This window comes from Purpureocillium lilacinum, assembly GCF_023168085.1.
Source record: "Purpureocillium lilacinum CBS 284.36 DNA, scaffold_3, whole genome shotgun sequence".
NCBI lineage: Eukaryota > Fungi > Ascomycota > Sordariomycetes > Hypocreales > Ophiocordycipitaceae > Purpureocillium > Purpureocillium lilacinum.
In genome coordinates, this window is record NW_027072113.1 from 374,058 (window position 1) to 397,469 (window position 23,412).

A 23,412-nucleotide genomic window follows, 5' to 3' on the forward strand; every position below is an offset into this window, starting at 1 on the left:
GCATGATTGAATTACATTCTTTATTCGCCGATAATTGCTGTTTACCTGGCGAATGTCATTCTGGCCACTCAAGGCACAGCTTCAACATAGTATCTGTGACGTTTGCCGTCAAATGCAATCGTAGGCTATCGCAGGTCTGATCGGCTAATTGCGAGAGGTATATTAGCCATAGCAATCTAGAAGACGCAGCATTTGGTCAAGCACACGCATCTGCCTGCCTGGCCAAGCGAAAGGATTGCGCGTATATGTGTAGGAGTCTCGACGGAACAAGAGCGGGCCAGACCGCGGATTGGCACCAGCGGTGAACCTGAAAAAACGCGTAGCCGACTTGAGGATGGCCAAAGCGGTGAGGTCGTCGTTCGGGCGCAGTTTCAAGTGTAGTTGAAGGACGCTCGTGCCTCCAGTCTCAAACACAGCAGCGAATCCGCTACTGGCCGGAAGCTTCGTGTTGTCAGTACCATGGTCATGGCTGCAAACTTTGACAAACCGGATTAGAAGAGCCCGCATCCATCCGCTGCACTGATACTCAAATTACGTGCAGCATATTTTGAGGCTCGTCTCTTGTCGCCGTGGATGAATCGCGAGTCGGGAAGGTGACCGCGTATATATCGAGGCCTTCCCTTCTCCAACTCTCCTCCGCTTCACCATCCATGTATATGTGGTCAAACACAGCAAGAAAACATGGCACTTGCAAAGACGCTCTTCGTCTTCTTCGGCTACTGCGCCACAGCCTTTGCCAAGCCCTATCCCAATCTTGACGGCACCAACATCCAGTTCGGAGTGAGTTTAGGTCACAGCGTCGAGTGTTCTCATTCGCGATATGCAGTAGGTCAAATATCGCTGACCAGGCTACTGCGATAGGTATGCTCGGTCGGGACAGGCGACTGCGTCCCTGCTTCTCGCTTCAGCGGGACTCCCGTTGGCGTGCGCTGGCATACTCCCAAGCCTTGCTCTCCTCATGCCTCGGTCAGCGCTCTTCCCCAGATCCAAGCGTCTTGAACCACCTGTTCTTCGTGAACCAACTAACGACTGCGTGCAGTGCAAGAAGGAGGGCGATTGGTGCTGGACTCGAAGTGACCAATGTGAGGCGTTTTGCAGTTGGGATGGAGATGTGGAAGCGGTGAAAGCGATCGAATCTCTACCCTGGTAAAGTCCGATGCGGTTCAATGGGAGAGATGGCGGCAAGAAGTGCGGCAGGGGAGGGTTGTGGCGAGCGTTGACATTTGCTCGACAGACCCTTGCTTGTGATCCGTGCAATTGAACCTGTTAGGCTCAAGTTGCTCGACTTTGTGCCCACCTGCCTGTAGAAGTGGTGCGACCAGCTGAATGCCCGGGACCAGGCCTCGTACCAAGCATCGCCCCGTGCAGGCTGTATTAGCACCAGGTACAGCCCTGGCTCTCTCGTTAGACGCGCAAGATGCCACATGTGCACCAGAGGCGATAAACAATAGCGAAGGAAGAACGGTGGATCACGCGATCGCTTTGTCGTCAACTCTGCTGATTCTGGTGGTACCCTGCAGCGGGTCGTGCCCCTGGCTCAGACTGGGGATCGGCCCACCGCCGCCATGTATGGAGCGGCACTTGAGTCGACAGCCGGGCAAGTCAGGCAGATCCGTCCGACATGAGACGGCCCCGGTCGCGACTCTCAGCGGCACAGGAGGCCGAACCTAGCAGGGAAAAGGCTCGGATTTACTCCGGTCGTGAGCGAGCAGACCCTCCAAAATCGCCCTGGACCGGTGGCCAGTAATAGTCCGAATGTATCACTTCTCGTGTGGCTCATCGCGGCTGGGTGTTCTGCATTCCTCGTCACTCAGCCGGCCCACTGGAACGAAGGCGTGCCACAGCGCACACCACCTTGTTGGGTCTCCTTGGCCACCCTGTAACGTTAATTCGTAGCCTGGGACACTTTAGAATACCCGTCCCCCGTGACTGTCTGCCCTGGATGAGGCATTACGCGCGCAGTAACACGGCATCCGCCGCCTATCGTAAGTGCTACTTCGTCTTGTGGTTCCGCTCCATCCGGAACCAGGCTCGCCTACACGGGGTTGACAACGCCAACACCAAGCTATTACGGGGCCGTGCCGGCCAAGTGGGACTAGCCGCCGGTTGGCAGATCCCGGCTTCATGGGTCGCCCTGTCACCAGACGCGGCGTGGAGCGACTCGCCGCCGGTCCACCTCCAGCTGTCATGCAACCCTCGTGCCACCTCAGGACCCCTACAACGGACCTGGCGGCGTGCCGTACGTTCGGGTATCGTTCTATGCCCAACGCGGCCCAGACGCTCACATCGATGATCCCCTCCTGCAATTGGGCCATGGCGTGGCAGAAATTGAGTTTGCCTTAGCGTGCCTTTGGGCTGTGTCCTTCGCCGGCGCGACGATGGCATAATTGTGACGTCAATTCTCACGGCCGCCTCGGCCGTGTCAGCGTTTCTGTTTGCGGATCGGATTGTTCTAAATCGGGGCCTCGGATGCCAACGAAACCGTTCAGCTGGCCAAAACTGGCGTCGTCCCCAGCCTCCTCGGCGCCTCGCCGTCTTCCCATCCAGATTCCCGGTACTGCCGCAACTCAACAGCTATGGAGTTCCCAAGACCAAGACGAGCGTCGTCGATATACATGCGACGCAAGAGCATCATTGCTCAAAAGCAAGGCTCCATCGACTTGGCCCTCACGGTATGAGAGCATCGCAAGGACCCACGACCTGCGCCCGAGCTAACACGCCCACAGACACTGTATCTCGGCATCTCTGCTGCGCACCGCGAAAATGGCACTGCTGAGGTCGCACTCGCGATTCGCGATATTACGTACCTCCTCGACTTTGACGTGATCCGCGTCGAGGTAAAGGACGATCGGGATGCCATAACCGAGTGCATCCTCGAGCATGTGCAAGCGTATGAGCACGAAAACATGGCCAAGTTCATTGGCGCCGCCCTCCCGAACAACATGCTCGAGATCACACCGACACTATGTTCCCGCCTTTGGCTCGAGCTCGACATTGTTCCTCTTGCTCTGCCTGCGGAGAGTCAGCATAATAGAGATCTGTGGGAGGTCAAGCTCATCGACGAGCAGGCAGACTCCATGGCCCGCCGATGTATTGTGTAAGTTAGATCGCCGACTCCGCGGCCCGCAGAAACTGACTAGATAAGACACTTTGGGCCCTCAATGGCCCCAATCCTGCAGGTCGGCTGGCACGGCGAGGTTCAGGTCGCCGCGGGTGGCAGGGTTCGCCTCAACACGATTCAAGATTACATGGGGACGTGTTCCGATGTGTCGTGGGAGACGGTATCCGCGTATGCAGAAAAACTGCGCACCAAGGGAACCAAAGTAGCCTTCTTCAGTGCGACGCCCCAGGGTGGCGGCGTCGCGCTTATGAGGCACGCTCTCGTACGCTTCTCCCGACTGCTCGGGGTGGATGTAAAGTGGTACGGTAAGTTCAATGAAACTGATCAGCGTCGTCTTGTCCCTGGCGCTAAAGCGAGGTTCCTCTAGTCCCAAAGCCCCGAAAGAGCGTCTTTCGCGTCACCAAGAACATGCACAACATCCTCCAAGGCGTTGCTGCACCGGACCAGCGTATTCCGCCAGAGGACAGGGCGGCAATCATCGAGTGGATCACAGACAACGCAGAGCGGTACTGGTTTCGTGATGGAGGGCCACTGCGCCCGCCGGAGCAGGGCGGTGCCGATGTTATCATCGTACGTATTCAGCGTCGTCTTGGGAGAGTGCGTTTGAGACTGACTTTACACGTACAGATTGACGATCCGCAAATGATTGGGCTCATTCCCATGATCAAGAACTCATCGACGAACCGCCCGGTGCTTTTCCGATCCCACATCCAGGTTCGGAGTGATCTGATTGCGACCCCGGGAACGCCTCAGGCCGAGGCATGGGACTTTATCTGGAGCCACATCAAAGATGCCGATGTGTTCATCAGTCACCCGATACCAGCATTCGTGCCTCACACGGTGCCGCGCGAGAAGGTCATGTACTTGCCGGCCACGAGCGACTGGTAAGCGGACCGTTGAACTTGAGATTGCCAAGCTAACTGAGACAGGCTTGATGGGCTGAATAAAGACTTGAACGCGTGGGACACGGGCTACTATATGCACAACTACAATACCCAATGCCATGCACAGGGCATGACTGAGTTGCACTGGCCCAGTCGTGAGTAACCCCCAAGGGACCAGTTGTAAGTGGTGCCGTGTGTCGCTGACGAGACAGGCAAATACATTATCCAAGTTGCCCGCTTCGACCCGGCGAAGGGCATCCCAACGGTAATCGATGCCTACGCCGAATTCCGCCGCCGGTATGAGGCAGCGGGTGAAGAGGATCCGCCACAGCTCGTCATGTAAGCTTCCTTGCCACATCACAGCAGTACGTGTCTGACGGAACAGTTGCGGGAACGGGTCTGTTGACGACCCCGACGGTACAATCATCTACGATGAGTGCATGAACAAGATCGAGACCGAGTACCCTCACCTGCTGAGCGACACGAGCGTCATGCGACTTGACCCGAACGATCAGATGCTCAACGTCCTCATTGCCAACGCCCACGTCGTGCTGCAGCTGTCCACTCGCGAGGGCTTCGAGATCAAAGTGTCAGAGGCGCTACATGCTAGCCGGCCCGTGATTGCGACCTTGGCGGGAGGCATTCCCCTGCAGGTCAAGGACAAGGTGAACGGCTTCCTTGTCACGCCAGGCGACTGGAAGGCTGTCGCCGACCATCTCATCGAGCTCTTTACGGATGACAGCCTGCACACTCGGATGGCCATTGCCGCCAGGATGGGCCTCAGCGACGAGGTGGGCACAGTCGGGAATGCGCTTGCTTGGTACTTTTTGGCCAACCAGTTCTCCCATACGCCTATCGACGGCAACGAGCGCTGGGTAAACGACCTCGCGAGAGATGGGGTGGCCAAGCCGTACAGCGAAGAGGAGAACCGCTTGCCTAGGAGCTTCACGACAAATGGTCGAGTGTAATCGGCACTGTATGTGTGAGTGCATGGCCTTGATGGGAGCGCATGGGAGAGCTGTGATCGCGCGCCTTACCGTACGGCTTGCGTCCATGTCACCAAGTTTTTAGACTTGAAGCGTGTATCTTCTACGTTTACGCAACATCTCATGTCTTGCAATATCTGGGGGAACGCTTGAATGGACTTTTATGAAATGAATGTCTTGAGCCCAGCCGTAGCACAGATCCAACGTATTGTTCGTCCTAGAGGCCCACTGTGCGACGCCATCGTCAGTTCGTTCAACCTAAGGAGCATGTGGCATTTCAATGAGATTTGAGAACATCCCCTTCTTCAACTGCGATTTGAGAGGCGCCTCCCGTGCCTTTGACCATGCGAGGATCTCCTCTGGATCTCTACATTGATGCCAGGTGTTGAAGTCCGGATACGCGACCGGGTTGCCCTGGACCCAGTGGAATGTGATCAGCCCTGTGTCTCCTTGACAGCTGATGACTTGGCGGATTATCTCTAGACAGTGATCTATGATTCAAGTCAGCCAAATGGCAGATTGGTAGGCGTGGGCCGACGCGACAGACCAAGGTGGGTTTTTAAGATGTGCGGGCGCGTCCCGTTGGCCAAAGGAGCCATTTTCTTGTAATAGTCGGAATGAATTGCTTTCCGAAGCATATTCTGCTCAAAGCCCGGGTCAAGGAATGCTCTCTGATCTTAATCTTGAAGGCATTACTAACCAAGCAGTGTAGCTGATGAAACAACTCCATTGTGGCCATGTAGCCTCCTCCGTGCTGTGTCCCATACTCGACCGTGGAGTTGAACCAGTCATCGTCGGACATCTTATTGGAGCGCTTGATATCTTCCTCGCTAACCGCGATTAAAGACGCAGTTCCATCAGTGAATGCTGTTAATTGTTATTGTCTTGTTCCATGCCAAGGGTCGCGGGTGCCTGACGATGGCGAGTGAACCTGTCCCATTCACGGTCGAGTTGTGGGCTCGGGGGACCACGATATCGACCGGTGAACTCAAAGGAACCATTGAATCGCGTAGGGGACCTTTTGAAAACCGGCAGCTCGCTTGCTTGATCCCGTCAGCCTCTCTCTGGTCGGCGTCACGCACCAAACACTTACACCATCTCGGTTCCGACTCCATCTCGGGCTTCCTGTTCGCGGTCAACCCCAAGCAAAAGCCCAAGGCGAGCCAAACAATGCTGATGATAATCTTTTTGCAGCATTCATAACGCCATCTGCTTGGCTTGGTACTTTGATCAATGCTTGCATCATCGTCGCAGCTTGAGCCCTCCGGGGTCTGCTCAAGAGGCGAGTACGTAGGCCTAGGTGTCGGGTACATCGTGATGAACAGGAGGGTCGAGGAATTTGTGCAACCCAGGAGCAGGGAGCCACGGACGTTCTGAGCGCGAGAGGCGTGACCCTTTTATTGCGAGCGGCGTGTACACCCCTGTGTAACGGAGCCTAGGTAGGGTCCTAAGGTTTACTATTACTTAGGAGGTAAGCTAGGTTTAACGAGCAGTAAACGATTTATAAGAGTCCGTTAAGAAGCTTTAAAGACTTCTTATTTAGATAAATACTTAGATTAATCACTAAAGATCTAGCTATCTACTCTAGGTAGTAACTATAATATATATATCCGTCTAGCTCTTTATTAATCTTGCCTTAGAGCGTTAGATTATAGGGAACGCGTCGCTCTAGGTAATCCTACGCTCCTTAGATCGTAAAGCGCTTAGATTACGGTACTCCTAGTAATCCTACGCTCCCGATTATTACGTACTTAATTACGTAACGTTCTATTTCTAGGATAGTTAGTTAAGCGCTATCCTATATAGCCTAGTCCTCCTATATTAAGTCTGCCTTAGCTAGCCTAGTAGCTACTTATTAGTCTATAATATTATTCCCCTCTTTCTTAGGTTCTTATCCTTAAGGTCCTTAAAGTCGGCCGCCCGCCCCTTAGATTACGTGTAAGTATCTCTACTTCTTTCCCTGCTTTCTATGATATTAATACTATATCGAGTCGGGTAGAGAAAACGCGCCTCCGTAAACGATTAAAACGTTCGACGCTCGTATCGATTATTACCGATTAGGGTTACGATACCGATATACCTTATACCTATTATTTTCGAAATAATAAGTCTTATTATATAGGTAAGAAGTCTTCTCGCTATAGTAAATATACCTAGCGAGGTCATTCTTATAATAAGGTATTAATCGCCTCGTCCTGTATATATTATTTATTCCGGCCCTTTCTGAGTTTTATTAATCTCGTCTGTAGTTTCTTAGTTAATAGCTTCCTAGGAGAAGCTAAAGAAGGACGAGGAGGCCGTTAAGGATACGCTATTTGCCTTATAAGAGTAGTTATCTATTACTATAAGCCGCTTATCTTATATTCGTAAGATCTAGCGGAAAACCGAGGAGTAGAATTCCGAGTTATTCTAATGGGGTATATATAAGCTTAATAAAGAGGATGGTATAGCTCTAGCTTTAAGGGCTTATAAATATTAAGTAGTTAAAGATCTTTAGGTAATAGGTATTTTAAACGAGGTAGATTAGGAGGCCCTTAGCTTTAGTTCCGAGTTTTAAGACGTTAGTCCTTTATTAAATATTAGCGAGTCCTTAGGTATCGCTCCTAGTAATATTGCTGTATTAGCTAGGGGCACTTCTCTAAATGCGACTTAGGTTCCTAAGTGTTTTCCGTGTAATTATATCTTTCTTATTTAATATAATACTCTATTCTTTGTATTATTTTTTGCGAGTCTAGTATTTATTTAACGTTATATTCCTATAGTTCTTCGATTTCGACGTTTATTTCGAGTGCTACTTTCTTTAGTATTAGTTCTAATAATAAAATATAAAAAATAAGGTATATCTTTATTCCTTAAGGTAGAGATAGTTTATAGTTAACTTCTAATAGTTTCTTTTAGATCTTAAATAGCCCGAGTTTCTTCTAGTCGAGCTTCTCGTTAGGTCGTTTTATTTTAATATTTCGTCGGAGGAGATATACTTTATCCCCCTCCTTTAGAGTTAGTCCTTTTAATCTCTTTTAGTCGGTATAATACTTTATTCTATTTTAAAGGAAAATCTATTCTTACTATAAATAAGTATGCGTTTATTAAAGCGATATAGCCGTTTTTATTACTCGTAGTATATCGACTTCTAGCTATTAAACTATAATCGTAGGGTTATATCTATAGTTTACTTCGAATAGCGTTATTCTAATCGCCTCATTATCTAAGCTATTATAGGCCTATTGTGCTATAGGTAGTAGTTCTACTTAATTATCTTATTCGTAGTTAACGTAAGATCGTAAATACTATTTAAGTATCTAGTTAAGTCGTTCTATTTACCTATCTGTTTATAGATAAAATGCAGTTAATAGGGAATACTTAATTCCTAGTTGCTATATTAAGCTTATCTAGAACTTTAATATAAATAGCTTATCTCTATCTATAATAATCCTCTTTAGTAGCCTATATTAGCTAATAATAATCTTTAAGAATATAAAGGCGATATCTTCTACTATACTTAATTCCTTATATAGTACGAAGTAGGCATATTTCGTTAGCTTCTCCGTAATAACTAAAATACTATTAAAGACGGCACTAATTATTAGTTCCTTAGATAGAGGTAATTTAACGATAAAGTCTATCGTAACTATATACTATACTTTATCTAGTAGTAAGATCGGCTAAAGCTATCTATAAGGTACGTATCGATTCGCCTTTACTTTATTGTAGATATTATATTCTTTAACGATTCTTTAAGTCGTCTTCCTTAACTCATAGAAGTCTTAAGTTCGTTATAACCTTATAAGGGTTTTATAAATCCCTTAATGTCTATATAATAGGTATTTATAGAATTCTTTAATGAGTTCGTCTTATAGTGCCTTAGGAATATAATAGTAGCTATTAAATAGGATCGTATCCTATTCTTTTAAATATATTAGGTTCGTTTCCTAATTACTAGCGAGTTCGTCGCTCTTATAGGCTTATCTAATACGCTAGATCTACTCTTAGTCGGGTTCGACCTTCTATATCGTATTAACTTATTAGCTGCCTAATTATAAAGTTCTCTAGCCGGTTTCTCGTAAGATTGCGGCCCTTTATACTTCTATTGGTAGTTTAAGGTCTTCTCGGCGGCTAAGAGCATTAGCTTATCTATTCTCGCTACCCTTTCGATAGATAATCTTAAAGTTAAACTCCGATAGGAATTCGTATTATTTAACTTATCGTTTATTTAGCTCCTTTATTATCGTAAAGTTAGTTAGGTTCTTATAGTTAATATAAACTTTAACCGTCTCGGTTATACTACTTAGGTAGTATTTCTATTCTTTAAATACTTTAATAATAGCTATAAGCTCTTTATTATAGATCGGGTAATTAAATACCGGTCTATTAAGCTTCTTTAAGTAGAAGGCGACTAGGTATAGTTATCCCTATTTATCTCGTTATGCTAATTATCCTTTAAGTACCTAGTCTAAGGTATCGGTCTCGACTTCGAATGGTTTCGATAAGTCTAGTAAGGCATAAATAGGTTCTTCTAGTATTTTATTCTTAATAATATTAAATACTTCTTATTCCTTATTGCCCTAGATAAAGGATTAATCTTTCTTTATTAGGTTGGTTAGAGGGATATCGATACCTCTAAAGTTTTTAATATATCGTCGGTAGAAATTAACGAAGCTAAAGAAGGCTTATACTTCTTTAATATTCGTTAGAGGTAGCTAGTCCTTAATTGCCTTAATCTTATCGGGGTCTATATCGATAAATCTAGGTATGATTTCGTATTTAAGGAATTTAACTTTCTATTTATAGAATTCGTATTTTTCTACTTCGATGAGGAGGTTTACTTTCTCGAGCTTCTATAAGATCTTATAGATATGCCTTCGGTATTCCTTAAGGGTTTTCGAGAAGATAAAGATATTATCGAGATATACTACGATAAAGATATCGAGATATTCTTATAGCATGTCGTTAATTATTATCTAGAAGCTAGTAGGGGCGTTAGTTAGGCCGAATAGTATAACTAAGTATTTATAGAGTCCTCGTTTTATTTAGAAGGCTGTTTTCTATTCTTCGCCTTCCTTAATATAGATTAAGTTATAGGCTCCTTTAAGGTCTAGAGTGGTAAACTACTTAGCGCTATAGAGTTTATCTTATAGTTCCGTAATTAAGGGTAGTAGATACCGGTTCTTAATCGTAATATTATTAAGCTATCGGTAATCTATATATAGTCTAAGTTTTCCGTTCTTCTTTAATATAAATAAGATTAGAAATCCTATAGATAAGGTTAATAGTCGAATATATCCTTTTCTTTCGTTTTCCGTAAGATATTTGTCGAGGGCTTTTAATTTTTCTTCGTTAAGTAGGTATATCTTATAAAAACGGGGTTTGCTTCTAGGCTTTAGGGGTATTTTATAGTCCTATCGGCTATATTCTAGAAGTCTTGTTTCTAGCTCGTCGCTAAATAGTTTACTGTATTGTCGGTATTCCTTAGGAATCCGTTTAGATCGTATTAACTTAGGCTCTTTAGTAATTATATATATCCTAAGGGCCTTCTTCGATTCGTTTAAGGGGGTATCTCGTAGTTTAGAGTTAACTCGCTTCTTAGTAACTAAAACGCTTCTTAGTATATCCTATTAGAGATAGCCTATTCTCTAGTTGACTCTAGGATTACTCGCCTATAACTAGGGTATCTTTAATATAATATCGTTTAGGATATCTATAATGTTGAGTATTAGGTCGTATCCCTTTTTATAGATCTAGGTCAGGAGGTACGCGGTCTCTATATTAACCTATCCTTATATATAGCTAACTATTATTCTTTCGACGCTTTTAAGTTAATAGGGCTTGTCTTTCTATTTCTAAGGTAATTGTAGTCTATTAACGAGATTCGGCGAGATAAAGTTTCTTTATGCTTTACTATCTAGTATTACCTTAATGTTTCGTCCCTTAAGTATTATAGGTAAGAGTATATATTTATAATTCTAGGTAATTATATTTATAAGGAACCTTTAGTTAGCTGTAGGTAGTAGTCCCCTTACTGCCTAGCCGTTTCGTTTTTTAGCTACTTAGAGGGAGGTCTATATAGATATGGAGTAATATTAATCCTCTAAGTAAGGGGTATAGTTATAGAGGTCGCTACTTCGAGCGTAGATATAGTTAATAATCCGGGCGTTATATAACCGTTTATAAGTTATAATGCGGTATTAATGCCTTACGATTATCCCTCGTTAAAATATCTACGATACTATTAGTTAAATATATCTCTTATATCTATAGGTATAAGTATACTAGTTATTGCTAATGGCTAGTAGTATAGCGTTGCTATGCCGTTATCTTCTTTAACTAATAGTTAGTATTCTAGATAGTCGCTTATGCGGTATATATATAGATTCGGTTATACTCTATAAGGTCGGGTTAGTATCTATTTATACTCTAACTTATCCTAGAGGTATATAGGGTATGTAGGATAGATATAATAGAGCTAAAGTATATATCGGTAAGTTAGGTCGTTAGGGTATGCCCTAGGGGTATCCCTTACTATTAGTAAGACGCGGCATTTAGGGATCTATTTAGCGCGAAGAATCGAGATTAGGAGTTTAAGAGTAGTAATATCTTGCCTATACTCTATAATGGGTAGGGGTATTATCTCTTCCTCTAAACTCTCCGAAGAGTCTAAGGTTTCTTCGTTGCTATCGCTATTAAATACCTCGTATTATAGTAGTAAGATCCCGTAATATTCTAGATATTCGTATAGCTAAGTTAAGTATTCCTAGTCTTCTCCTTAATCGTCGTTACGTAGGCTTTATATTATCCTTAGGGTTGTAGGACTAGGACTTCGTATGCTTTAGAAGGTTTAGCGAAGTCCTCTAGCTCTCGATAGTTAAGCTATTCGCACTAAAGTTTATATGGTAGCGATATCTTTAGGGATTAGTCGTAACGTTAGTCGTTAGTAAGTCCCGTTAAGGACCTAGTTACGAGCCTATTATATTACCGAAATATTTTATTCTTAGGGCTTCTAAGGGTACTAGCCTGAACTTTACTTATTAAATAGGTAGGTTTAGTACGAATCGTCGTAATATCCCGAGAAGTATAGTAGCTCGTATCGGATGGGTTCCTCCCGAGTAGCTATTTAGGCTTGCCTATCGGGGATTAGTTTCTAATTTAATTTCTTCTTTTAATTATACTTATTTGCGAAATATCTTAGTTTCTTATAGTTATAGTAAGTCTTTTTCTTATTCTTATCGTCGCGCATAGCGATATCGAGATCTATAAGTCCGCTATAATATCTATAGGCCGTAGAGCGGTATCGGTAGGGCTTCCCTTAATTAGCTCGTAAACTTTAAACTTTAATATTTCGTCTACCTTTATTGCCTTACTTTAGTTAACGTTAATAATTATGGTTATCGATCTTAATTGCTATTTCTATATATTTGTTAAATTCGTCGGGCTTATCGACCTTATTAAGCTCGTCTTTTATATCTTCTCGGAGTCTATTATAGAAATATTCTATAAGGGTATTATCTCCGAGATCGAGCTTTAAGGAGAGTCGTCTAAACTCTCGGTTATAATATATAGCCGATCTGGTCTACCGGAGATTCTTTAGTTATCTTATAGCAGTTCTAGCTTCGTCTAGGTCTTTGAAGGCGGTTTCTAGAGCGTTTTCGAAATTATTGTAGCTCTAGAAGATAGTATTAGTTCTTTCGTCTCTATCGGCCTCTCCTTTATAGTCGAGGTAGTCCCTAAGGGTAGGTTCTTATTATTCGAAAGCTTTTCCCGTAAGGAGGTTGCCGATATAGAGGATCTATGGAATAGGTCCTCCGATAGAAGTGTTAACGCGGAGGTAGGCTTTAGCCTAGGTTAGGAAAGAGCGAATACTTCCTTTTTAATTATCGAAAGGCTCGGGTTTTAGGAACTTAGGGGCTCCCGCGCTAGCTTATTAGCGTATTATTTCCCGTAACTATTAAACCTTAGCTTATATTCGAGTAATTACCTACCTAGGGTTTTAGGTCGTTCCGCTTTAGGTAGATATACTACTCGTTAGTTATTAAAGGTAACTTACCGAATAGGAGTGATTAAAATATAACGGAGCCTAAGTAGGGTCCTAAGGTTTGCTATTACTTAAGAGGTAAGCTAGGTTTAATAAGCAATAAACGATTTATAAGAGTCCGTTAAGAAGCTTTAAAGACTTCTTATTTAGATAAATACTTAGATTAATTACTAAAGATCTAGCTATCTACTTCGGGTAGTAACTATAGTATATATATCCGTCTAGCTCTTTATTGATCTTGCCTTAAAGCGTTAGATTACGGGGAGCGCGTCGCTTTGGGTAATCTTACGCTCCTTAGATCGTAGAGCGCTTAGATTACGGTACTCTTAGTAATCCTACGCTCCCGACTATTACGTACTTAATCACGTAACGTTCTATTTCTAGGATAGTCGGTTAGGCGCTATCCCATGCAGCCTAGTCCTCCTACATCAGGTCTGCCTTAGCCGGCCCGGTGGCCGCTCGTTAGTCTATAACACCCTGGTTGGCTGGTCCATGCACATAACACCGACAGCACCTGAAAATTGAGAGACCATCTATTAAACCGCCGCCGCTCTTTATTCCTGCAGTAGACCAAGTCGTGGCCAAGTTCTTCATCAAATCTTTCCGAATATGGGGAATATCGATGCGCCTGAATTTCTTCACGAGGATGAGCAGCGACTCCTCATGGAGCCGACAGCGAGGTCTGAGACGCGAATCGAAGGAGCGGGTTGGTGGAGGCGCCCAGCCTCCAGAACCCATCTTGCCTTCCTCTACGTCACAAACGTCGTGACGCTCCTCATATTGCTGTCGGAGATCATGGCGCGGCCTAGGCCAGTATTCGGGGATTTCTATTGTCCGCCTGCCTACCGTCCAACGGAGCCGCTCCGCTAACTTGACGGTTGCAGCGCCGGCCGGCCACCTCATAAAATACAAAGAGACAGTTTTCCTGGACAATATCTACCAGCTCTCCCCATTCCAAGGTCCGCCGGATGAGACTAAAGACACAATGTGGGACTTGCTATATCGAAGTAAGTCGGTACTGCTGCCAGTTCTTGCGTTCCTACACCCCTGCTCAACCCAGATGGCAGATACAAGTTCGACTGTAGTAGCTGCTGCAGATGCAAAAGGTCTCCCAAATCGCACCATGGTTCTGCCCGGCACCGATGGAGACGGGATCATCTCGCTTGAGGTGTTCCATCAACTACATTGCTTGGTGAGGCTCTTGATGTCAAGAATCAAATGTTTCGACAGACACTTATGGTCCTGCAGAACTCGTTGCGAAAAAGCCTGTATCCCGAAAGATTTCCAGACTACAGCGTCTTCTTTCCCAACCACACCCGGGACCCGGGGATGTCAGTCCACCATGGTATGACAAGCACTCGCGAAAGAGCCCAGCGTCGCCGAATGACTGACACAACATGACCCATTCAGACCATTGTATTGATCGCTTGCGTCAGGGCGTTATGTGCGCCAGTGACTTGGGAGCCATGTATTGGACTTGGAATGAACACCGCAGAATGTGGCGCCCGAATATGAGCACCACGCATATGTGTCGCAACTTTGAAGATATCCGACAGTGGGCAGTGGCCCATAACTTGCCAAACTGGGATGAGACAGTTCCGAGCCGGTTGACCGACTGAAACCTCGGGAAAGAGCACAGAAGTGGCGCTCGCCTACGCATCTTTTGCTGCACCATAAGATGATGAGCGGCTGTGTGACCTAGCGGGTCGGGTTGCTATGTCCGTGGATCGAGAAATGGGACGGGGCGTCTACCCCGGATGTGGACTTTGTTAGCGCAGGGTTTGACTCGGTTCCAGAAGGGTGCAATACTCCTGATAGAAGGGGATTTACGTCCACCGACGTTTTGAACGCGCGTTTGTACTAGAGGGCCACGTAAGGCATGCGCAACTACACGCCGTCACCCCGCGATGTTCCAAGTGCTCCAAAGACAGTGGTTTTCTCTGCACTACCTGATCAAGAGATCAGAGATCCTCGTTCTCATGCAAGTAATGTTGAACTTGGCCGATGTGGCTTGCAACCCGAGTCTAGACTGGAGCCAACGCACCAAGCCGATATCTCGCCAGCCTCATTGTTGTCTCGGTGGGCTTAACATCAAGCCAATGCATTTATGCCGTACTACAACGGCATCTCAGCATGTCTCGTCACAACAATAACGTAGGCTCTTCACGCATCGCGATAGCATCAATCGATGTCGACACATGCAAGTTGGTTGGCTGCGTGTATGGGATCGAGATCAGGTCATGCGTGCGCCCCGCGACGCGATTGGAACGAATTTGCAATCTATGCAGCGGGCGCCGAGATTCGGGCGAAGCCAGCGTGATCGGAGATCGGAATGCAACGTTCAAAGACGGCGGACGTATAATACAGGGCCCCAACCCGTCCGGCATCAAACCACTTTGACATTATTGGCAGCATTGACATACCTCAAACACATTACGAAACACCAAGAACTTTACCTTATCATGAAGCTCGTCGCTGTCCTCGCTAGCATGCTGCTTGGCTGCATCGCCTCTGTGCACGCGATACCCATTGAAGATACGGGCTTGAGCTCGAGGGGCCAGACGGTACGTAAGCACACTACCAATAGAGAACTCGCAGAGTTGGGCTTACGTTCATCAACGCAGACTACGAATGATGACATTGCCTCGCATGAGAATGTATGTGACAACTCTCCGCGGGTTCCTGAGAGAAGCTGACAGCGTCTGCCTAGGACGTGGATGTGGTGCGAGGCGTGAACTATTACGAGTATTACAACTGAAATGACGCCCAAGTGTTGCTCCAGTTGCCCTCCTGGCCTGCAGGTACTTCTTTCTCACCCGCTCGGGCTACGTTGGTTCTGGCCCAAGCTCTGAGTCCGGTCTGAGACGCGTCAAGTTCGAACGTTGAGGCGGTGGGGAGCAATGGCGCAATGGGTTCTTTATCGCACCAGACTTGTCTGGTGTCTTTCTTCCAATACTTCATTTCACCATTGAACTTCACGGCATGCTCAGGAACATGAGCTTGGCGGATTGTCGCACACCCCGTCGCAGTGGGCTGAACTCGTTCCATCACGGCTACGAGCGGCAGCATGGCGGGGGCAATCTGGTGGGAGGAAGTTAACAGATGTTAGCTCCACGAATTGATGCAAGCAATTTTGGATGTTTCAGTCGGAATTACATCGGGAGTGTTGGCTGCCTACATGTGCCCAGCCCCGCTCCCTTGAATTGAAGCCTGCCACTCCAGTTCGGGCGGCGAGACGAAGTAGCACCTATACCATGCCTACCTACCTCGTACACGCCACGCCATCCGTCCATCCATGTAGCCGGCACAAAATCTCGTCGCGACTGCCGGCGCGCCGGCTGTGACCCAATAATGCAACCGATAGAACGCAGAAGCGTGGGCCGCGGAGGCTTTCGAGGACCTACCGAACGGATCCTGGACAAGGCAGTGCGACATGTGCGAGCTAATGATAGGAAAACCTACTTTGGAATCGTGTTCGAATACGTTACGGACGAACAAAACGATCAGCATCTCGTAGAGCAGGTGGATTTGTTTCTCTATCGTGCCGGTTTTAGTCACACATTGTCAACAGCCGAGAGGAACTGGCGTGCAAGTAAGGTCGTGGACCATGGCGAGTACATCCACCCTGAAGGATTTGGATGGTCATCCGGTCGATACAAGTCAAGACTAGTAAAGGAGATTCTGATCTAGGGGTTTCAGAGGGCTCTTAGGTGTCCAACGCCCGGGCTGCTCAAATGTGCCGCAACATTGTCATGACCTAAACAACACTAGGTGTTGCTAAGATGCCTGAAAACGTCTCCAAATGGGAAAAGAAACATGAGACAAGACATGGGCCACCTTTACAACATGAAGGTTATCCTTGCAGCAAAGAATTCGGCGATGGGCAATCTTCAGGTCTGGAAGCCGCTGGAATCGAGCGTCCTAAGCTCCTCGTGCAAGTGTGTCATGCTTCTTGATGGTGAGGAGCTAGTCTTCCACGAGTACTACATGCGGGTTAGGCTGATAGTTATGCCTCTTTCATGCTGTGTTCATGCAATTAAGATCTGCCGCTACCGAATACGAAATGATCTCTATGAAGTAGACATCGAGGCACTGGGACTTTCCATTTTCTGGACGCATTCGGTTCCCCTTCTTCCTCTAAATTGGATCCAGATGACATCATCTCATTTCGGCACTTCATGTTCGGACGCATAACCACGAAAGTCATGTTGGTACGTCCTGAACAACGGGTACAACTACACGTAAGCGAAATTGTGCTTTGGTCGAATGAATCAAACGCACTTGCCGATCAGCTCGATTGCTGCCCGTTCTTTCCGAACCTTGGTCTCCTCTGTGCACTGGCCGCCTGCTCTCATAACTTTGCAACAAGATCGTGTCCTTGCCGATCCAATTCCTCGGCCACACCCATTTTTACGACTTCCAACCAGTCAAAGTTTGGTTAGGAAGGCGTGCAATTGACAGCGCTCTGACATTGTCATGCTTCACGCGGCATCCGACACTCCGGGAAGCGCAGTATGGTACTTGGCTGAAAGCTAAGCCGGGCGCGAACCCTTGCGGGAGCAATGTCGTTTGCCGTCAAAATTGCACTATATCATATGTTGAGCGAGGGAAGTAGTGTTTGTGCGCGGCCTTCAGGCAACACTGGCAATCAAGGACATGGAGCTGGTCAGATTATGTGGCCGCGTGCATGCTTAGGGATGACGACGCTGTCTGACAATTGCGGGCACTCTGTGGTGTAGATTAAGGATGATACATCATTAGAACAGGGCGAATGCTCCTGACACAATCCCTCACAGACCCCGTATAAGAACGCGGCGTTCCATCAATCACACCAGACGGTGGCTCACTCAATGCGATCCAGAAGTGGTACCCCGACACAGGAAACATAAGCCCGAAAACACTTACCAGCCGCAAACATGAAGGCAGTTGTCGCTCTGATCAACGCTTTGTTGCTCACCACGGCCAATGCCGTGGCGCTGCCAGTAGATGAGCATCGGGACCTGAAGCAGCGTGCCGAAAACGTGTGATCACGGCAAACATCTAGCTGGACATGATAACTCGCTGACGACCAAGTAGGATGTTGACGCAAGGCGACGGACGACCGACTACTATCAATACATCCAGACGGATAAGGGGGTACGAATTCTTGTCAACACCGGTCCATAAGTGTCAAGGGCGCGTGCTGAGTAGAATTTAGGGAAATCCCATCACCTCCAAGCGGGATGAAGTGGAGGTTGTCGATGTGGTGCTTGACGATGTGGTGCCAGACGATGCAGAGCTTGGCGATGGGAACCCTGCCAATGCGGAGGCACGCGAGCCCGCGAATGTGTGTACACGCCGGCTGGACATGAATAGACCTGAACGACGCTGACGTATCGATATAGGACGTTGATGCTGCGCGAGGCCAGGGCTATTATGACGGGCCAGCGTACTACTGGTAGTTCATGCAGTCGTTAACGTCGGCATGCAATAATACAAGGCCATCTGCGACGCTTATGGACTTGAAGATTTTGTCCACTTAGGCTTCACTTGGCCATGGCTGAGAAGCTTTGTCAATGCACATGGCAGTTTCGCCTCGTCACCAACCATCCGCGCACGTGGTGGTGTTCAAACCAGTTGGCTCACCCACTCTCAGTACCATCGCCAGTGAGATGTGTCGCTCCATGTGGTGAGCCGCACTCGAGGCCCGGAGCCCGCGGCGCTCGAGTAGCTGTGTTGGCCACCAATGCCTATGGACCAAATCGCCGACGAGTGTGATATCAGAGCCTGCTCATTTGCCAGGCGAGAAGCCGCATAGAGCATCAAGACTGCCCGAAGTGCCTGGCGTCTGGATAATACTGTTCGGTACATTGCAGTACCTAGAGCAACCGATGGTCGTCTGCAGATGACACAAGGGCGTTGGCAAGATCGTCCTAGGCAAGTGGTGGGAGCCAGCAGGCGGCACCAAAGATCCGCACCCGCTGCTGCCGCCACTCATTCATTTGGACGTTCCGTGCCTCGTTATATCTCGAGTGCGGTCTTTTTTTGTGTTTCGAGTCAGTGTTTGGCGGTCGAGATGCCCGTCGACCCCGCCGGCCACCACCCAGATCGGTAACGCGACCGAGTGTCATATTCGCGCGTGGCTCGAAGCATGGCAAAGTAGTTGCGCCATCGTGGAGTGTGAAAAGGATGTACTATGTGCGTACGTTAAATCTGGAGCGCCGAGAAGGGCCTGGGAACCTCTTCCCGGGCGAGCCGTGTTCCACAACTGCATGTCGCACCAGGCTTGACGCAAGAGCAAGCATGTAGATGGCCGCTGTTTCTTCAACGGCCGAGCACCAGTTGACAGCTGAGCCTCGCGGAGTCTCAGGCGCGCACTGAACGAATGGTTGCCTATACGAGGTACAGTTGCCAGCACTGCACTCACAACCCACATCAGCCAGAGTTCGAGAGAAGCGCCGTGTGACTGGACACTGCAGTGCAGTCGTGCGAGCGCGAGTAAGAGCCGCAGGCACATGCACCGTCGCCAAGCCGCAGCGTCATACTGCAGAAACGAACCAGGGCCTCTGGGGGGTGCTGTTGGCCTAGCTGTTGGGGTTGCAGTGCTCTGGCTGGGTGCCGTGAGCCGCCCGTAGCGCAACCGGCAAGACAGGCATGCTCCTCGACCCGTACACAGCTTGATTGACACAATATAGGTACTGGATCCTACTTTGAACACCGCGTGCAGTCGAGCTGCCTACTGAGATCGCCGGAGCTTTTCACTACGTGTAGGCACTTGCGGCCGACGCATTGCCATGATGATGGCAGTGTTGGAGTTGAAGTGCGTAACTATCTCACTGATCAGTCCGAGACACGCCTCGTCAGCTGTGTGATGCGCTGGGCCGCCCGCCAACCAAGCCTCCCGTCAGCGCCCCAGACATACATACACAGTTACACACCATCCGCCTGACCTCGTCAGATGCCCATCCAACAAACCCCCGAAATTCCTCCACCCGCGATCCAGAGCCGCCCAGCCACCAACGAGCTCCAGTGTCGCTGTCAGCTGTGTAGATGCCGTGTCAATCCCGTTGCCCCGCCGCCTTGTGCGTTTCAAGCTCAGCGACCTGTGTTGAGTGGTGCGGGTCAACCGACCCCCCTGTGGCGGCAACTTGTCTGTGAACATGGTGGTGCGGATTGATGATGGGCGAAAGGTTATCCAGCCAGGTGCAACGACATCCTCTTGACAAGCGCCTGTGACCACCCATTCTGTTGCCTAGTTCTAAGATCTACTCAGATCTACACCTGAGCACAGTACTGTAAGCTACCTACTGGCACGTAGCTGACTCCGTTCGTGGCCGCCTTCCTTGTTGCTCTATAAACGGCCGAACATGTGGTCAGTTTACACGAGGGTGCTCTTCCAGTAGAGTTTTGTATGTACGTTTGCCTGGATGTAAGCCGCCCGTCAGCACAGTTGCACCGTTTGGGCCCTGGAGTATCGCCGCTTCGACGGACAACGGTGTCAATTCCTCAGTTCAATCCGGCATCATCTCCTTCTTGTCTGCATCAGAGACTCAGACGTGACATTGGCCAAGTCGCAGAGCAGCCATGGCTTCGTCGGAAGCGTCATCAGCGTCAGAGCATGTCAAGGAGCGACCGTCGCGACTTCGTCGCCTCTTCCCACGTCGCCCGTCAGCCGAACCTCAGAACGAGAAACAATCGTCGCACCCTCGCTGGAGCTTCGGCATCTTGAATGATCGCGAGACCGTTGAAGTACCAGGTACGTTCCATAACTTGAACGCCATTTAGAGCATTACAATGTCGCAAAGAGCCGGCACGCTGACCATGTCTCCCCAGGCTCTGTGTTGCTGCTTGCTGCTAATCGCAACGAGCCACTGGGTCTGAGAAACGTCCATGCGCGAACATCTCATTCTTCTATCCCGGCTGGGTTTCCCGTCGATGCCTCCTTGACGCCCGGGCGTGCCTCAGCAGGCCACCGTGCCGCCGCCGATCCACCCGCACAAGCCAGCGACCCAGCCGAGGGAAAGAAGAAGACCGAGGACGGCACCATCATTCTCGAGCCACAGCCAGAAGACTCTGCCAACGATCCACTCAATTGGCCTGGCTGGCAGCGCGATACGGCTCTCATCTCGCTCGGGTTTTATTGCATGATCGGTGGCGGCATCGGTCCGCTCATAGCGGCTGGCTTCACCGATATTGCCCACGAGTACGACGTGACTGTCGAGAACGTTTCGCTTGTCGTCGGTCTGTACATGATGGGCCTCGGTATCGGGGCAGTTTTAGCATCGCCCACTGCCATCTTGTTCGGGAAGCGACCCGTTTACCTCGCCAGCGCCATCGTCTTCATTGGAACTTGTGTCTGGGCGGGTCACTCCCCTAGCTTCCCTTCCCTTCTGGCCGCTCGGGTGTTCCAGGGCATGGCAATGAGCCCTGTCGAATGCCTTCCTTCGGCGACAATTGCCGAGATCTTCTTTCTTCATGAGCGGGCGTATCGTATCGGTATATACACATTGCTACTGCTAGGCGGCAAGAACTTGGTCCCCCTTGTAAGTGCTGCGATAATACAACGATACGGGTGGCGTTGGGTATTCTTGTGAGTTACCCCGTTCAGCTACATATGAAGCCTCTGACAATCAACAGCATAGTCGCAATGGTCGCTGGTCTTGGCTTTAGCCTTTTGTTTCTGTTTGTCCCCGAGACGTTTTGGGACCGCACGCCCACAAGGCGACCGTCGAAGAGGCCAAGCTTTCTTCGCCGCGTCTCGTCCCGCCGTAGTGTTCCCAGGCCACCGGATGTCCCCGACTCATCGAGTGCAGCAGCCAAGACACCCGAGCGCCCAGGACACCAGGCGCCGGCTCGAGGGCCGCAACTTCACGTGGAATTCGCTGCCGAAGGTTGCAGTTCCACTGCTACCAATCCTGAGGAGACGGACAGGTCTTCCCTCGATGCGCCTGGCGCTGATGTGCCGACACCTGAAAAGAAATCAACGGACATCAACAAGAGTCCTGATGCTACATTGCTCATGGATGAAAAGATAGTGGCAGCGCCCGGCCAGGCACTTCAACACGGCAACGCAGCCAGTGAAGGCGTACCGTCACCACGACCCATCCTGGCTCGAACCCCGAACAGCTACCTTGTCCAGTCCCCGTACACACATAGCATCGCCGGGAGTGAGACCAACGTCGACTACTTCATGCACGGCCCGAATCTCGATAATGAACGAATCCCAGCTTCGGCCCTGAGGGCTCCTCCAAAAATCCAGGCGTACACACATGTTCTCCGCCAACAGCCCGCCCAGACATTCGCACAGCACCTACGACCGTACCATGGCCGCCTCAATAACGATAAGTGGCTCAAAGTCATGGTTCGGCCATTTGTCCTGTTCTCATACCCGGCAGTGTTGTGGTCCGCCGCCGTGTACTCATGCTCGATCGGCTGGCTGATGGTAATCTCGGAAACCATGGCCATCATCTATCGAGACCCATCGTCGTACAACTTCACATCGCTGCAAACCGGTCTCGTGTATATCGCACCATTCATCGGCGGCGTTCTAGGCACCGGCGTAGCCGGCAAGATCAGCGATATAATCGTCCGCGCCATGTCGCGACGCAACGGCGGTCTCTACGAGCCTGAATTCCGGCTCGTCATGGCCATCCCCATCATGGTGGCGACTTGCATCGGCCTCATGGGCTTTGGGTGGTCGGCGCAAGACAAAGACCACTGGATGGTCCCCACCGCGTTCCTCGGCGTCCTCTCCTTCGGGTGCTCCCTGGGGTCGACGACGGCCATTACGTTTTGCGTCGACAGCTTCCGGCAGTACGCCGGCGAGGCGCTCGTGACACTCAACTTCTCCAAGAACATCCTGCATGGGCTCGTTTTCAGCCTGTTTGTGTCGCACTGGATGGCGCACGACGGCCCGAGAAAGGTGTTCATCTGGCTTGGCGTCATCCAGCTGCTGCTGCAACTGACGACGATTCCGCTCTTCATCTATGGCAAACGGGCGCGCATGTGGACGGTGAGGAAGAACTTTATGGAGAGATTTTAGATTGAGCAGTCGATTAGAGTGGGCGGTGTTGGTGTGTTGGTGCTTGCGACAGCCCTGATGCCGCAGAGTCCGCTGCGGCCAGACATGGAGCCACATTTTACGACCACGGCCGAATAAAGTAGAAAGATTGAATCCGAACCGTAACCAATTCCTTGTGAACAAGTGCCGATGCTTCCCGGCTCGACAGTGTAATAAGAGACAAGACACACTTCGTGATACACACCGGGAGATATTTCGGCGTCGAGACTTCGATGCTGTACGTCGTTGGACTGCCCTCTTTCACCGTTGCACCACTGAGCGGCCTGTCCGGCCAGTGGATCGATCACTGCAGCTCGCTGTTGCATCTGCCCACCAGCTTATGGACTCGGTGGTTC

The 23,412-nt window shown here is 49.0% G+C and overlaps 2 protein-coding genes across 2 annotated transcripts; both read left to right on the forward strand.

Annotated features, from left to right (window-relative positions):
- Positions 1–2,576: 2,576 nt before the first annotated feature.
- Positions 2,577–4,973, forward strand: PLICBS_003983 (uncharacterized protein; the record flags this gene model as incomplete). Its single annotated transcript, XM_018326805.2, has 8 exons — positions 2,577–2,672; positions 2,727–3,097; positions 3,146–3,426; positions 3,489–3,691; positions 3,749–4,005; positions 4,051–4,160; positions 4,218–4,344; positions 4,391–4,973. 8 exons carry the CDS (start codon positions 2,577–2,579, stop codon positions 4,971–4,973), a joined length of 2,028 nt encoding a protein of 675 aa, XP_018175125.1.
- A 15,607-nt stretch (positions 4,974–20,580) lies between these two features.
- On the forward strand, positions 20,581–23,038 carry PLICBS_003984 (uncharacterized protein; the record flags this gene model as incomplete). Its single annotated transcript, XM_065600359.1, has 3 exons — positions 20,581–20,752; positions 20,830–21,543; positions 21,639–23,038. 3 exons carry the CDS (start codon positions 20,581–20,583, stop codon positions 23,036–23,038), a joined length of 2,286 nt encoding a protein of 761 aa, XP_065456431.1.
- Between the last annotated feature and the right edge of the window lie 374 nt (positions 23,039–23,412).